This window comes from Phascolarctos cinereus, unplaced genomic scaffold, assembly GCF_003287225.1.
Source record: "Phascolarctos cinereus isolate Bilbo 61053 unplaced genomic scaffold, phaCin_HiC Scaffold_1;HRSCAF=81, whole genome shotgun sequence".
Taxonomy (NCBI): Eukaryota; Metazoa; Chordata; class Mammalia; order Diprotodontia; family Phascolarctidae; genus Phascolarctos; species Phascolarctos cinereus.
The window spans coordinates 105,197,052-105,213,971 of record NW_027555514.1 but is presented as its reverse complement, the minus strand read 5'-3'; the positions used below and the strand labels follow the sequence as shown (position 1 = coordinate 105,213,971).

General features: G+C 35.1%; 1 protein-coding gene across 4 annotated transcripts in view; it reads left to right on the top strand.

The window, feature by feature from the left end:
• TRIM24 (tripartite motif containing 24) overlaps nucleotides 1-16,920 on the top strand; it is a 105,086-nt gene that overhangs the window by 52,151 nt on the left and 36,015 nt on the right. For all 4 annotated transcript variants that reach the window (XM_078153505.1, XM_020997965.2, XM_020997962.2 and 1 more), the window contains exons 4-6: nucleotides 5,685-5,817; nucleotides 8,876-8,992; nucleotides 15,458-15,572. In XM_078153505.1, coding sequence (XP_078009631.1) covers nucleotides 5,685-5,817; nucleotides 8,876-8,992; nucleotides 15,458-15,572 — 365 coding nt within the window. The remainder of the gene's footprint in view (nucleotides 1-5,684; nucleotides 5,818-8,875; nucleotides 8,993-15,457; nucleotides 15,573-16,920) is intronic.

Genomic DNA, 16,920 nt, shown 5'->3' with positions numbered 1-16,920 from the left:
TGAGGTTTTTCCTATAATTAGCTTTTGGGGCACGGTAGAAAAGTAGAGAAGCACCTAAAATGGTGCAGCAAGGTGAGAAAACAGGAAATATTCATGGTTGGTCAGAGTAATTTGACTAAACTTTTTTTTTACCCCTTTTAATTTCATGTAATCTGTGTAATCTATTTTTATCTTTTGTGATCATTTCTGTCACTTTTATCCTCATATGTAGGTGGGTGCTTGATCTCAGTTAGTTTGTGTATATGTTGGTAATAACAACAACGTAAAACATGTATGGTACCTACTGTGTGCTAGATCCTCTGGTAAGTTTTGTGATTGCATTTTTTTTTTAATTTTAATGATATCTTTTGTTTTACATAACTCTCATTTATTAATGTGCTGTCTCTCTTCTGTTGAACTCTTCAAGATTTGCCTGATGCAAAGTAAATCTTGTTCCAGCTTCTCACTAATAATGTGAATGTCTTCTCTTTATTTTTTTATCCTTTAATATTTTGTTTTTTCCCAGTTGCATGTAAAAACAATTTTTTACATACATTTTAATAATTTGAATTCCAAATTCTCTCCTTTTCTTCCTTCTTTCCTCCCCCTACCCGCATTGAGAAAGCAAGGAAATTGATGTAGGTTATACATGTGTAGTCATGCAAAACATTTCCATAATATCTTGTTGTAAAAGAAAACATAAAAAAGAAAAAAACTCAAGAAAAAATGAAGTAAAAAAAAGTGTGCTTCGATCTGCATTCAGACACTGAAGTGTTTTCTCTGAGGGGTGGATAGCATTTTTCATTATAAGTCCTTCGGAGTTGCCTTGGATCATTGTATTGCTGGGAATAGCTAAGTCATTCACAGCTGATCATCTTACATTGCGGTTTCTTTGTATATGGTACATTTCACTTTGCATCAGCTCATCTGTCTTTCCTGGTTTTTCTGAGAGCTTTTTGCTCATCGTTTCTTATAGCACAGTAACCTTCCATCATAATCACATAGCACAATTTGTTCAGCCATGCCCAAGTTGATGGGCGTTTTCCAGTTCTTTGCCCCCAGGAAAGAGCTGCTAAAAGTTTTTTTTTTACTTATTGGTCCTTTTCCTTTTTGTTTTTTAACTTTTTTTGGATACAGACCTAGTAGTGGTATTGCTAGGTCAAAGGGTGTGCACTGGTTCTAATCCTTCTTTACAACGTGACTAATGTGAAAATATGTTTAATATGAACTTGTAAATGTAAAGCCTGTATCAGATTGCACACTGTCTTGGGGAGAGGAAAGGGAGGGGGAGAAAATTTATAACTTATAAATCTTATGTAAGTGAATGTTAAACCAAAAATAAATTAATTAACAAAAAATTTATTTCTCTCCTGTTTATTCTATTCACTCTCTCCTTTCACCCTGTCCCTCCTCAAAAGTGTTTTGCTTTTGACTACCTCCTCCCCCAGTCTGCCCTCCATTCTATATCACACACACACACACACACACACACACACACACACACACACAGCCTTCCCCTCCTATTTTTTATAAGATAAATTTCTGTACCCAATTGAGTGTGTATGTTATTCCTTCTTTGAGCCAATTCTGATGAAAGTAAGGTTCACTCGCTCCTACACCCACACTTCTCACGTCTTCCCCTCTGCTGTAGAAGCTTTTTCATGCCTTTCTCGCAGTACATTTCCCTTTCTCCCTTTAATTTTATCTTTTTTAAAATATCATGCCTTCGTATTCGGCTCACACCTGTGCTCTCTGTCTTTGTATACTCCACCTAACTGCCCTAATAATAACAAAGTTCTTACAACTATTTTCTCATGTAGGAATGTGAACAATTTAACTTTAAGTCCCTAGTGATTTACCTTTCTGTTTGTCTCGAGTCTTATATTTGAAAGCCAAATTTTCTTATTAAGCTCTGGTCTTTTCATCAAGGTTTGAAATTCCTCCATTTCATTGAATGTCTTTTTTTCCCCTAAAGAATTATACTGTTTTTCTGGATAGGTGATTCCTGGTTGTAATCCTAGCTTCTTTGCCTTCTGGAATATCTACTTTCTTTCTTTTTAATTAATTTATTTTTAGTTTCCAACATTCACTTCCTTAAGATTTTGAGTTTTAAATTTTCTCTCCCTACCTCTCCTCCCCCTCCCCAAGATGACGTGCAGCTGATATAGGCTCTGCTTATACATTTCATGTTAAACATTTTCACATTAGTCATTATGTAAAAAACAGATTAAAATTAATGGAGGAACCATGAGAAAGAAAAACAAAACAAAAGAAAAGGAGACCAAATAGTATGTTTCTGTCTGCATTCAGACCCCACAAAGTTCTTTCTGTGGATGTGGATAGTATTTTCCATCATGAGTATTTTGGAGTTGTCTTCCATCCTTGCATTGTGGAGAAGAGTTAAGTCTTATCAAAGTCAGTCATCGCACAATGTGGCTGTTCTCCTGGTTCTGCTCATTTCACTCAGCATCAATTCATATAATAAGTCTTTTCAGGTTCTTCTGAACTCTGCCTGCTCGTCATTTCTGATAGCACAATGGAATATATGATTTTTTTCACTCTTAAATCAATTCTGTGAATCTTCCCATATTCCCCTGCATTCTTAATTGTCATTCAGCATACTAATACTCTTATATTCCTATATCTTATGTCCAGCCCTCCACAGTCATTAGATATGTCTTATGTCTAGCTTTTTCTTAGCACAAATGATACTCTGAATTTATTTGTATCTATGTCTATTTTAGTATGTTGTTTTCTTGTTACCAATAAATTTGGTGGGGCAAGAGTGAGGGATAGGTCAGTTACTATAATTTCTAGTTCAATGCCTAACTAGTAATCTTTCTTGTATAACTCCATACTTTTCTTTAACTCGTTGGACCATTTAACATTGCCAGAAGCAGTGAATTAGAGTGTCTTCCCATGGCCTCTAAAACTTGACATTTTTAAGCATCTTTGCTAATTTACTAAATGTGACTTAATATATCTCAGGATTGTATTGAGAATTGAGAATTTTGACACTGATAAATATCAATAGGATTTAACTACAAATCAGTTTTTATAGAAAGAAATACTTAAGTAGTTTAAAATAATAGTTAAGGTCTATTGCTGCTCTGTACCAACAAAGAAAAGAAATCACAATATTGGCCAAATTACAGTACGCTGTGCCTTAGGTCCAAATAAATAAAATACTACTTCTTACAATTAGCCAACATGATAAAATTCATTTCAAGGAATAAAAAGCCCAGAATGTAAATAGATGTAATAGGGAAAAGTAGGAAGCAGGGGAAATTAATGCAGCTATATCTAATTATATTGTTAATCCATGCACAAGTTCGTGTTTTGGTTTTTTTGTGTGTGTTTTTTTTTTACAAAGCAGTCATTATAAAAATGATATATTATTGCATTAAAAATTGAATGAAATAGATTCAGTGGACTAAAATAAATAGCCCATTCCCCCTACTCCCCCTGCTACTACCTTCCCTCATGTATGTTTATATCTCCTATATCCATAATTATTAGCATATTATGTCTCCTTTTTGAGTATGAATTCCATGAAAGCAGGGACCTTATTTTTGCCCTTTTTTGTATCCTCTACTCTTAGAACAGTTTCTGGAACATAGTAGGCTCTTTTCTTTATATAGCATTTATATTTATATAGCATTTCAAGGTTTTCGGACATTTTACCAGAGTTAGCCCTGTTGGGTAGTCAGTATAAGAATTAGTGTCCCCATTTTGTTGTTAAACTGAGGTTCAGAGAGAGATTAAATGTTTTAGCCAAGGTCACCCATCAAACATGTGTTTGTATACAAGTAAGTTATAGCAAAGTTACAGTGTTGTGATCTGATGAAGCTGCCTAGATCTTACAGGTTCACCTGGCCTTATGCTGACAACAGTTTTAATTATATTCTTATTCTAAATAGTGAGTTTCATAAGGACAAATTAGTCCCATCCCAATCCTGATTGCTTTTGGTTTTGTGTTCTTTACTGTGGCAAGAGAAGTAACATGCCTAGCAGCTGTGTGGTTTTGGCTTTTTTTTTTTTTAACATTTGTTATTAAAACTTTGAGCTTCAAAGTCTCTCCCATTCTCCATTTTTCCCTCCCCACCCTTTTTCTTTGAGAAGGCAAACAATTCCATATATGTATGTGTAGTTATATAAAACATATCCATAATAGTCATGTTGTGAAAGAAAACATAGATCAAAAAAAAACCTTGAGAACAATAAAGAAATGGGGAAAAAAAGTTATTTCAATCTGTGTTCAGACACCATCAGTTCTTTCCCTGGGGATGGATAGTGTTTTTCAGCCTAAGTCGTTCAGAGTGGTCATGGTACATTATATTGCTGAGAGTAGCTACGGCATTCACACTGCATAGTTCTTTCTTTGGATGTGGATAGCATTTGACATCATGAGGCCTTTGGAGATGTCTTAGATCTTTGCATTGCTGAAAAAGGGGTAAGTCCATCAATATTAGTCATCACACAACGTGGCTGTTACTGTGTACAACATTCTGCTGGTTCTGCTCATTTCACTCCGTATTAGTACATGCAAGTCTTTCCAGGTTTTTCTGAAGTCTGTCTGTTCATCATTTCTTATGGGACAATAGTATTGGCAATACAATACAGTACAATACAATACAATAGTGAGGCAATTGCGGTTAAGTGACTTGCCCAGAGTCACACAGCTAGGAAGTATTATGTGTCTGAGGTCACATTTGAGCTCAGGTCCTCTTGGCTCCAGGGCCCATGCTCTGTGGCACTTAGCTACACCCAAGATCCTTTCTTAAAAACCACATAATTAAGAAATGCTACAAAGGAGATGTTTACATATAGCATAAAGTCCAGAGCTCTGCTAACAGAGGATTATGTAATTGGGCCTTATATCTTATAGGTGAAGTCCTAACAACATGACAGTTACTGGCACATAGTGAAACTATATGTTAATCATTGTTTACGCAAAGTAATTTGCACATCACTGTATGATTCATTTAGATCTTGAATAAAAAGAGAACATGGAGGTTAAAAAAAAAAGTAGGGTTTTTGAGATTGCCATCATAATATCCTAGATGTAGATCTGTAAGAGAGCTTAGACTATCTATTTGAACTCTTCATTTTTTATTTTGTTTTTTGATTTTAATGATGTCATTTGTTTTTATATCACAGGAATTTCCTAACATCCCAACAAATGTACTTCTGTTGGACCATTCTTGTTACAAAGAAACAGTTAAACAAAATCATTTTTTACAAAGTACCTTGAAGCATTGACTCTATCTCACTTCCCTAAGTTAAGTCCCATACCCCGTTACCAAGAGGAGGGAAAGTATGTTTAATAATCTGTTCTTTGGATTTGAGATTGATTGGTCATTAAATTTTTAAAAGGTCCAGCTGCCTTTTAGAATAGTTTATATATTTCATCAGATCATTTCATATATTCCTCTCTTATTTCTGCCTACTTCACTTTGCATCAATTCATATAGGTTTTCCCATCCTTCTCTGAATCCTGTAGTTTTTTTCTAGTCTTTTACATCAGTATTTTATCTCTAGTTTCTAGTTTTCTTTGGGATGTGGATGTAACTTGGATTTTTTTTTAACATAATACTAAGATCAAAGTTCAAATAAAAGTACTTGATTTTTAGCAGTTTAATCAACTTTTTCTTCCTCTCTTCCCTTTTTACTAATAGGAATTCTGACTCCTATTGTCTCTACAGAAGCTGTTGGTGTGACCAGTCAGAGACCAGTATTTTGCCCTTATCACAAAAAGGAGCAGCTGAAGCTCTATTGTGAGACCTGTGACAAACTGACATGCCGAGACTGCCAGTTATTAGAACATAAGGAGCATAGGTAACAACAAAGTAATATGTAATTGAGGTAGAACTCGAAATTTTAATCACCACCCACACCACACACATCACTGGTCTAGAGTAATGAAAGGTTACATGACTCACCTGGGCTCACATAGCCATAATGTGTTTGTAAGAGGCCTCATTGAACCCTGGTCTAAGTCCTTCCTCTCAGTTTAAAGCCAGCAGTAAATGACCAAAAGGGATGGTTCTTTGTACATGTAAATAAGACCTGAATATCTTGTAAAACAGGCACCAGGTAGTAAAATTAAGATACTATGATGTAATGGAGAGCTTTGGATTGGGAGCCGGAAACAGAAAGCCAAACGCAGCTCCATCAAGAGTAGTGACACCATGCTAATGCAACAAAATCAGGGCGCTGCTTTCACAAACCCCACATGTTATCCTTATGCAGAAGATCAAGAGATGTGTGCTAGCAAAAAATATAGTTAGGTTAGATTCAGATTGACCAAGCCCTATAGCATTCAGCAATTCCATTAATATAGAGGGGAAATCTTTACTGAAGTGCCTTAAGGATCCAATCTCTTCTCCGTGTTAATCAATATTCTTTTTCAGTGACTGAATGAAGGGTTAATGACATGCTTTTGAATTTTATGAGTGATGTATTTTTAGGGAGTCAGCATCCAAAACAGTTTCAACAAGAGGAATTAGTTACTGCCAAATTTAATTTACGTTAAAATTCTTCACTTTGGTGCAAAAAATCTACACCCCAAACACAAGCATAAAGAGCCACAGCTAGATATTATTTCCAGTTGGATAAGATTGGGTTTCAGTATACTAAATATGAATCATCCCTATGACATGGCAACCAAATAATCTAATGCTATTTTAATCTGCATTAAGAGCATTATAGTTTCTAAAACATCAGAGGCAATAATTCTCATTCTCTGCCTTGATCTGAACACACCTGGAGTATTATATTGAGTACTGCGTTGCCATAGTTTTCATCAAACATAACCTTTATTGTTGCATCACATGCTGGACAGAGTACTAGAGATGGTGACCAAGATGGTGAGAGCACTTGTGGGGATAGGTAAGGGGAGAGATTAACCGGAGGACATAGAGAGTTTTTAATAACTGAGTTTTGGATAAAGAGTTTAAACTTCAATCTGCTTAGCCTCAGAGGGTAAAACTAGGAGCAGTAGAAAGGAAAATTGAAGCCCAACATAAAAGAAACCTTCATAATAGTCCTAGCTGTCCAAAAGGATAATGAGCTTCCTGGTCAGGTGCTTAGTGAGTCCTCTCTTCTTGAGCATATAATATAAGCAATTTGGGTGTCAGGCCTGGGTTTAACTAGAGTGCCTCTGACATCACTTCTAGTTCTGAGGTTCTGTGAAACTTAGGCTTTCAATACTTACTGTGCTGCTAATCAGCTATATTTGACTTAGTACACGAAAATAATTGGGGAGGGAGGGCTTAGATTTCTCACTTTAGAGAACTTCAGAGAGTCTGAGGACTAGATGTAAGATTTAATGGTTCACAAAAAGCTAGTTTATTTTTAAAATTTTATAGATCAGTTTATTATTATATAATGTATTTGTAGACACATTCTAGCTTTCTTGTGCTCTTTAATGTACCCTTGGAATGCATAGTAATTTAATAACACTATTTTTCAGTGAACATCTGTCTTCTACCTTTCACTCCCCCTAGCTTTCTCCAAGGGTCTCCCTGGAATGAAGAAGAAAACCCTTGTAACAAATAATGCATGGTTTAGGATAGTGGTGGGGAACCTATAGCTTTCTTGGTCCTTGGGTGCAGCCTTTTTTTGTTTTGTTTTGTTTTTTGCACTGAGTCCAAGTTTTGCAGAACAAATCTTTTTATTAAGGGAAAGGGGATTAGTTCTGTGAAGTTTGAATTCAGTTAAAGGGCTGCATTTTAGGACCCAGAGGGCTACATGTGACCTGGAGTCCCCAGGTTACCCACCCCTGGTCTAGGAAAACAGTTTCCCATATATATATGTTACATTCATATTTTTCATCCCTCACTTTTCTGTCAAGAGGTTTGTAACATATTTAATAATTGATTATATGGATTGTGGCTAGTTATTATATTAATCCAAGGTCTTAGGTTTTTGTTTGCCTTTACCTCATCTGTCGTTATTATATAAATTGTTTTCTTAGTTCTGCTTACTTTACTCTGTATCAGTTTTTATCATTTTCCTAGTTTCTCAAAAACTTTTCATCATTTCCTAGAACGTGATATTGTTCCATTACATCTGTACCTTTAATTTTTTTTATCATGTATTTTGTTCTGAGGAGGCCAAACTAGGCTATTAATTCTAGTGTGCTGTAGAAGATGGATATCTGTCCCTTCCACCTCCTCAAAAGTCAATTTAAGTATGTTCTTAATACTGAAATGTATTTAAGCCTTTACTTTTAGTAGAAGATACACCTTTTGCAGCATCCATAGAAATTTCAGAACCAAATGAGAAACTAGTAATTCAGGCCTGCCTATAACTTATTCTGATTGTTCACTTTAGCTGGCTTTTGGTGTGAAGAAGATAGGAGAACTCAGCCAGGTCAGATGAGATAAATATATGGCAGATATATGTATACACACATGCGCAGGTGCGCGCGCTTGCGGGCACACACACACACATATGCATGTATACACTCACATGTATTGGGGGCTCCTTGAACTAAGATACAATTATATTTAACTTATCAAAGAAAGGACTGCCACCTCATGTTTTACCCTATCAATCAAAAAAAAAGCCATTACCTGAAATAGGACTGATAAATTTATTTCATTTTGAATTATCTTTTGAATTGTTCTATTTTAAATGGAACAAATTCTTGTAATAATGAATCCACTGTAGTTTTTGTAATTTGTCTATGCGTGATTTTTACCATACCAGGAGCAATTTATCACAGAACCAAATTGTTGGAACAGTTTTTTTTAAATGCCATTAATAAACAATTACTTGATAATCCTTACTTGTAACAAACCAAAATATCATTCTTTGTCTTAGCTATGTGAATTTGTTTTGATTGTAGATCAATTAGATTTTTTTAATGTGTTAATTTACTTTTCTTCAGATATCAGTTTATTGAAGAAGCTTTTCAGAATCAAAAAGTGATCATAGATACATTAATTACTAAGCTAATGGAAAAAACAAAATACATAAAGTTTACTGGAAATCAAATTCAAAACAGGTAATAAACTATTAGTCAATCATTTTATTATAAAAATATTTTATCTTGCAATCTGTAGTGACTTTTAGATAATTGTTTTCATTAATTTTTGCCATGTGATATTGCTAAAAACTTTGGTGAATGGCTCTTTAAAATTTCATAATTGCAGAAATATCTACTTGTTCATGCTGCTCAGACTGTTTTTAGTTGTGTAATTCCCCAGAAATGAGATAATTCTTGGTCAAGTGGTATCTTCTGAAGTTTATGTACTTTCCTCCTTAAATTGAGTCTAAATGCAGTTTAGCCATTAATTACAGCAGACACCGTTATGAAAACTATCTGACAATAAAGTTCTTTGTGATTTGCCTACAAGGGCAATGGAGTAAAAGGGGTTGGGAATGGATGGGACTTCTTTAGATTAGGTTGTATATGTCTATGATTACCATTCCCCTTTATCTGACCTTCCATTTTGCTTTTACAGTTGTACTATAGGCTAGGAAACCAGAAAGGTAAACTTAGAATTATTTGTTAAAGAACATTTATCTCAAGGCAAGAAGATAATAATAGCTAGCATCTATATATCATATACTGTGTTTCAGGCACTGTATTAAGAACTTCAGTTATTCTCATGTGATCCTCACAGTTTTTTTACAGATGAGGCAACTGAGGCACAGGAGAGATTAAATAACTTTTCCAGGGTGACGCAGCTGTATCTGAGGCCATATTTGAACTCAGGTCTTCCTGACCCCAGACCCAGATCCATTGTGCTAACCTAGTAGTCCAAGAAGGGGGGGAAATATTTTTTTTAAATTATGTATATAAGTAGGTGTAGTAAAGGTGCACTTGAACATTATTGGAAACACTGGCAGTGAAAGAGTGCAGTTGCACAGTATTGAATCTTTTTACAAATCTGTTTAATCAATACTTTGATGATTCATTTTGATTTAGCTTATCAGGTTGATTAATATTATCTCTTTGTTGTTTAGACACTAAATACGATTTTTTGAAATTTGGAGCAGTGATATCCTTACTTTAATAGTGAAGATTCATATTTCTTCATCTTCCAATTTGAGTGGGTCACATCTTATTCATCCATTCACTTTCCTTTCATTCATTGAGTAATAATGTTTGGTTCTTTATTTTGTAGGTTTGTTTGAGTTTTTTTATTTTATTTCAAAAGACCTTCTATACATCCACATCTGTGGCTAGCCACTTGTCCCTAACCCAAGGAAAAAAATGTTTTTAAATTCTCTAAAATAAAACTCATACAGCTCAGGAAATGGAAGCTCCCATGTACTCCAACCAGATTGAACTCATATAATAAAATTAGCTCTTTCTAGAGCTACAGAAGGAGTATAGAGCTTCTTATTTAATTAGTTTTTTAAAAGTTTGTTATTGCTGTGTTTTGATTGTTTTTTTCCACTTGAATAAATAATACAGTATACTGCAATTCAAAAATTCTTGGTCCTCATAGGCAATTTTCTGCACCTTTTGTGTGAAGATGAGAGCTATAATTACAAAATGAGATTATGTCAGAAGGTATAAAAGCCCTAACATATTAAATGCCTGAAATTCAGTAAATTCCTAGTGGTACTCTGATTTTAATCCAGTCCCTACAGGAAAAATAAGGAAGTAAGAATGTAAACACTATTTCCTAATAGATCTGTCGCTGTGAGACAGAATAAATCTAAGTATAGCTAAAGGGTTTAAGAAATGCTGGTTTTAAAATTATTTGAATTAAGCTAATTCATTTATGAAATTAAACAAATTATTATGTGATGAATCACATGAAATTTTATATATTGTGCTTTGTGAATATATGTATTAAAATTATTCTAGATTCTATGAAAATTATGTGAATGGTGCTAATTCATATTAAAAATATATGAAATATCTTGAGCAGCAGCTGTTTGCTTTTACCTTGTTCAGCATTAATTTTTAGCATTTCATCATTGCAATTATTTTTTAAACATCCAGTTTATTCATATTCTTTGACTCTGGCCACCAGAATGTATGTCCAGTGGCACACCAGTGTTCCAGGGGTCATCTTGGCATTGTACACAATTTTTCCGCTATTACTGACAGTGACCATGATTGCTGATTATATCTGCCAGTCTTTCCTTACAGAGCTATGAACCTCATCTGTTCCAAGTAACTCAGGCCAACTAAGATGTCTTTTGCCCTCCTCATTACTTATCTTGGGTATCAACTCCATGTTAGCCATTTCTTCTTTAATTTCCAATAAAAGGCATTCTTTCCAAAGAAAACAGCCAGATTAAGTGTTGAGCATCTCTATCAGCTTTCTGTTGTCCACTTGGACAATGGTCTAGCTGTAATAGGAAACAGTGACGCCCAAAGAAAAGAGAGTATCTATAGTAGGGGTGGGGAATCTTTGGCCTTGAGGCCACATGTGTCCTTCTAGGTAGGTCCTTGGGTATAGCCTTTTGACCGAGTCCAAGTTTTATAGATTAAATCCTTTTATTACAGGGATTTGTACCTCGACCCCTGGTCTAGGTACTGTCTTTTCTTTTGAGTTCATTGTTTCCTATTACAGCTTAAAAAATGGTTTTGTTGTTGTCCTTTATTAGCCTCAGTTCAATCTCACCTCTTTTCCTAGTGGTCTTCCTCTCCTGCCTCCTCTTACTTCCATCTTCCCATGAGAGGATGTAAACTGTTTGAGGGCAGGGAATATTTCATTTTTGTTTTTGTATCCCCAGCATCTCTAACAGTGCCTGCCACACAGGCATTTGAAAATACTTGTTGATTGACTTTGTGCTTTTCTTTTTTAAGGCTTAAGTTGTAGGGTAAATTATCTTTGTGTCCATATCATTCTCTTTAGACAATTCCCAACGGTTGTTGGAATTGTTTCTCATTGTGCCTTTAGGGTTTAATTCTTGAGCCTCTCATATTCCTTTTAGGATATCTTGTAGACTTTTCCTGTCAAATTTTAGTTTTGAAATCTGAAATTCTTTTCTGAAGTCTTTGATATCTGCTCCCCTCAGATTTAGATTGTATATCCAGTTATGCCTGGTTTTTCTCTTTTCTATCATAAATTATAGAGGATTGATTGCTTTCTTCCTATAATTCCCATCATTTTATATTAGCAACCAGTTTTTCCTGGTTAGTGATGATGATAATAATAACTTAACATTTATATAGCATTTACTATTTGCCATCCACTGTGCAGAAAGCTTTCCAATTATTACCTCATTTGTTCCTCACCAAGCACCTTGAGAAATAGTTGCTACTATTATCCCCGTTTTATAGAAGAGGAAACTGAAGCAAACCAAGGTTAACTAATTGACCCAGGATCATCCTGCTAACTATTTGCTGTCTGAGGCTGATTTTGAACTCTGGTCTTCCTGACTTCAGTGCTAGTGCATTGTGCACTATGCGGCCCCAGCAGCCACGCTGCAGAGAACAAGGTCCAAAATAAAATTTCTCCTTTCAATTTCCATCATCTTTTGAATGATGCAGTCATGATTAAGGCAAATTGAGAAGTTATTTGATCTTCTGCTTTCAGTAGAATTCCATTAAGTTGAAATGCTCCATAATTGAAATACCCTTTGTTATATCATGCTTCAGTGCAGGCCTCTTGACCTGTTTCCTAACTGTCCATATGTTAGCTTTTTCTTTGCAGGTATTTTTTGTACATCCTCCCTATATTATCAGCTGTCGTCTCAAATTCCAAATTCCATTCTACGTCACTGCCGTCATATCCCAAATCACTGTTTGTCTTCTACATTCCTTACCTTCATTGAACAACAGTGAGGAAAACATAACCTGTGTCCCTGTGGTCTTTATTTCCTAACCCAATAATTCCATCATCTTTGACAGTACTACTTGGGTTTCTTCAGTCAGTATCATTTGTATTATGTAAATGAATCACCAGAAGTGAGGGATTTCCTTTGATACGTCTTAGTTCTTTGTTATATCTTACAGTCATGGTATATGAAGATAGCAGTTCTCTCCCTTGTCATCAGATTGACATTTGCCTCAGTACTTCTGAGAACTGAATTATCAACCATGCCTTTGAGTCTTCCTTTGACCCTTACTGGATGATGTCTCAGCTGTTCTTTGTTTCTGCTGTACCATTCTTTCAAGAATAGGTACCTGCTTCTTTCTCAGAGCATCCAGCCTCCCTCCTGTAGGCTGAGTCTCAAATGTGGTTTTTTGCTATAAGTATACAACTCTCATTTTCCCTTTTCCTTTGTGTTACATAGTTCTACTCTAATCTTCTGACAAAGGTCACCTCCTTAATCTACCCCGTATTTCCCCCATTAAAGCCTCTCACTTCCTTTAGAAACATTTCATTATTCTTTACAATCTGGAGTGTGGAGAGATGTAGAGTCTCTTCACCTTTTTGTCCAAAAGATCAACCTACATTTGGAACCCAGACAAATCACTTGGTTGTTTCATGCCAAGCAATGTCACAATTATCCCCGTTGTCCTGCCAGGTAGCTTTTTTTGGGTTTGTTTGTTGGGAAGAGTTGAGTATTCATACCTGAATCCTAAGCCCTGATTAAAACTTTTACAGTTAGTTGGTATATCATAAGCACTTTATAAACCCTTCCACCATCCATTCCTTATTCTCAACAAGAACTCCAGAATCACACTCTTAACTAATCTTCTGCTTTAAGCAACATTAGGAAAATTGCTGTCTCCCATGAGTCTCGATTTCCTCATTGTTAAAAACCAGGAGAGTTGGACTAGAAAACCTTTAAGTTCCTTCCACTCTTGTAATCCTATTTGTTTCACCAGTTTGTCCCACTCACCAGTCCTCTCCTTTAATTTGTTTTATCTTCCATTTACTCCACTTACTACTTTCTCCTTTTGCCTCTTTGTGCTTTCCTCTAAAGATTTTCTTCTTCCTTAGAGATAGGGACTGGATCTGCGATTTCATTGCCATATAGAAGTCCAGGTGAGGACACTCTTAGCTTAGTGAGATTGTCAATCTCTTGCCCCAGATTCATAAAGTCAGTTTGTGACAGGGGTTCACCTTGACTTCAACTCTTGCTTTCTAATCCTTGTTCCACGTATCTGCGTTCTCTAAAGAATATAGAAAATATTTCCATTTTTCTTAAAATTGTAAGGGAGGAAAAACTAGCTTACCAATGTCTGTGAAGCATTGTTTAGTTTCCCTATTTTAGGAACCCTACCTATTTTTCAGCTTTTGTAAGCCCATCAAATCTATCTCCCTTCTCTTCTCCCCATCTGTGTCAGCCACCATGAAAATCTTAATCTTATATCTTTATTCCAAAGGCAAAACTCTTAGATACTAACAGAGTTAATCAGAACAAAACACTTGGTCATTGTGCTTGAGACTTAAATCAGTTATTATTGATCACATGGGTGAATCGTATGGTCTCAAAGAAAAAAAGAGGCAATTCTTTTTTTTTTTAATTTTATTTTTTAAAATTTTTTTTTCCATATGCTTTTGAGTTGAAAATTTTTTCTCCCTTTTTCTCCCCCCCCACCCTCCCCAAGACAGCGCACAATCTGACATAGGCTTTACATTTACATACCCATTAAACATATTTTCACATTAGTGAAGTTGTAAGTAAAAATTAAAACCAATAGGAGGAACCATCAGAAAGATGAAACAAAATTCAACTTAAGGTAAAAAAATAAGTGAGAGCGATTCAACTTCCATAGTTCTTTCTTTGGATGTGGACAGCATTTTCCATCCCGAGGCCTCTGGAGATGTCTTAGATCCTCGTAATGCAGAGAAGGGTTCAGTTTAACATTCTTAGTCATTGCATAATGTGGCTGCTATTGTATACAAAGTCCTCTGGGTTCTGCTCACTTCACTCAGCATCAGACCATATAAGTCTTCCAGGTTTTTCTGAAGTCAGCCTGTTCATCATTTCTTATAGAACAATAGTATTCCATTACATTCATATACCACAACTTGCTCAGCCATTCCCCAATTGATGGGCATCCTCTCAATTTCCAATTCTTTGCCACCACAAAAAGAGCTGCTATGAATATTTTTGTACATGTGGGTCCAAAAAGAGGCAATTCTTAAAGCCTATTGGCTGTAATCAACTGAAATTCATAATCCAACAATTGAAGTAAAACACCCTAGAAACTACTGTCAGGCAAATTTGTACTTTAGAAATGGGTTTATTTGTTAAGATTTCTTCAGGTCCATTTCCTCAGTTTTCCTGATATACTATTACATTTGTTAAAACATAATGTGGTTACCTTTTCTTTATCCAGATTCTTGATTTGTGATTTTCATTCATGGAAAGGTAATCTAAAACTTAGTCTCAAGCTTTTACGATTGTTATCAAAATTTTAATTTCACAATTAGCTTTCAACTGCTTGGTTTTTGTGCTGATGGATAATTTAGCCTACCAATGTACGTTGTGAAGTTGATTAACTCTTGGAAGCTGGAAATGTTCTGAATTAACTTGAGGTATTTAATCAGTTTCAACAGTTTCTTTTCATTTTTAAGCTTTAGATTCCTCTCTTTTTTTCCAGAATAATTGAAGTAAATCAAAATCAAAAGCAGGTGGAACAGGACATTAAAGTTGCTATATTTACCTTGATGGTAGAAATAAACAAAAAAGGGAAGGCTCTACTGCATCAGCTAGAGGTAAGTTCCCTTCTTCTGAGATGGTGTTATCCAGTGGAAATAGTACTAGATTCAGATTGGAATTCCAATTCTGTCATGTTAACTGTGTGATCATTTAATTTCTGTGAACAAGCAAAATTAACACCTAGCTCACCTTGATAGGGATTCTTGTATGAAAATGCCTAGGTGTGTTGTAGCTCTGAAATTCTGTAAAAAACCCTTTGTAAGCTATTTTAAGTCCCTTGCAAATGCAAGGATTACCTTGAAAAGTATGTGTGTTCTTTTGCATTTATGAAGTTTAAATCAGCTTTAGAAAATCGTGGTTGCTTTTTAGTTAGGGTGCAGCTCTGCATTTTTTTTTCTTTTTGGATGAGGAAATGGGTTAAGTGACTTGCCAAAGGTCACACAGCTAGTGTTGTGTATGAGTTTGGATTTGAACTCAAGTCCTCCTGATTCCAAGGCCGGACCTCTATCCAGTGCGCCACCTAGCTGCCTCTTCATTTTTTAAAAAAATTTTTTTTCTCTTAACTTTTAATTATACATTTTGCTTTGAATAATTTCTGTATGCAAAGTTACCTCCTGTTTGGTCTTTTAGTGAAATACATTAAATTATTTTTCCTTGTGAATGGTTGAATTTCATCATGAATAGAGCTTTTCCCTCTATCATCTTTTTCGCCATTAATAATATTTGAGTGAATAAATCATTGCAAAAGTAAATCATAGTTAACATTTGAAAATTAACAAGTGGGAATAAGTGAGTAACATTAATAGAAAACTAATTGTTAGTAGTTCACAACATTTATGAAATTTGTATTTGGTACTTTGAGAGCTAAAGGATTGCTTTTTACCTCAAGAATCCCATAGTGTAATTTTGGAAGCAGCATTTCGGACTACTTCAACTATGATTGTTAGTCCTAACATGAAATAAGTGTAACAAACCAGTTCTAGACAGCTAATAGCTTTAATCATCTAAGGTCCTCAATCCGTAAAAAAGCCCATACAAAGCCTCTTTATTCTCTTAATACTCACTCCTATTCTATGATTGGCCTTAAGAAGAAAAAGAAAGGAGGGGAGGTAAGAGCTATTGGTTCATAAATAAAGATATTTGGATTAGCTGTTTGTAGTATATATGGCCAAGTATAGGGAACGTTGGTCCTCTTAGGCTTTTCAACTCATCAAAGCCTAGATTCCAGTGTGAATGGTGAGTTTTATGATTTTTTTTCTTTCTTTTTTTTTTAATTAAGTGCAAACAATTCAATGTGGGATCATTGATAGCTATCCCAGAGTGGTTTAGAATTGTAGCAAGATCTTGTATTTGGATTTTTGTGAACTTTAGAAGTTCAGAATAAAAGAAAGATTAAAATAGGGT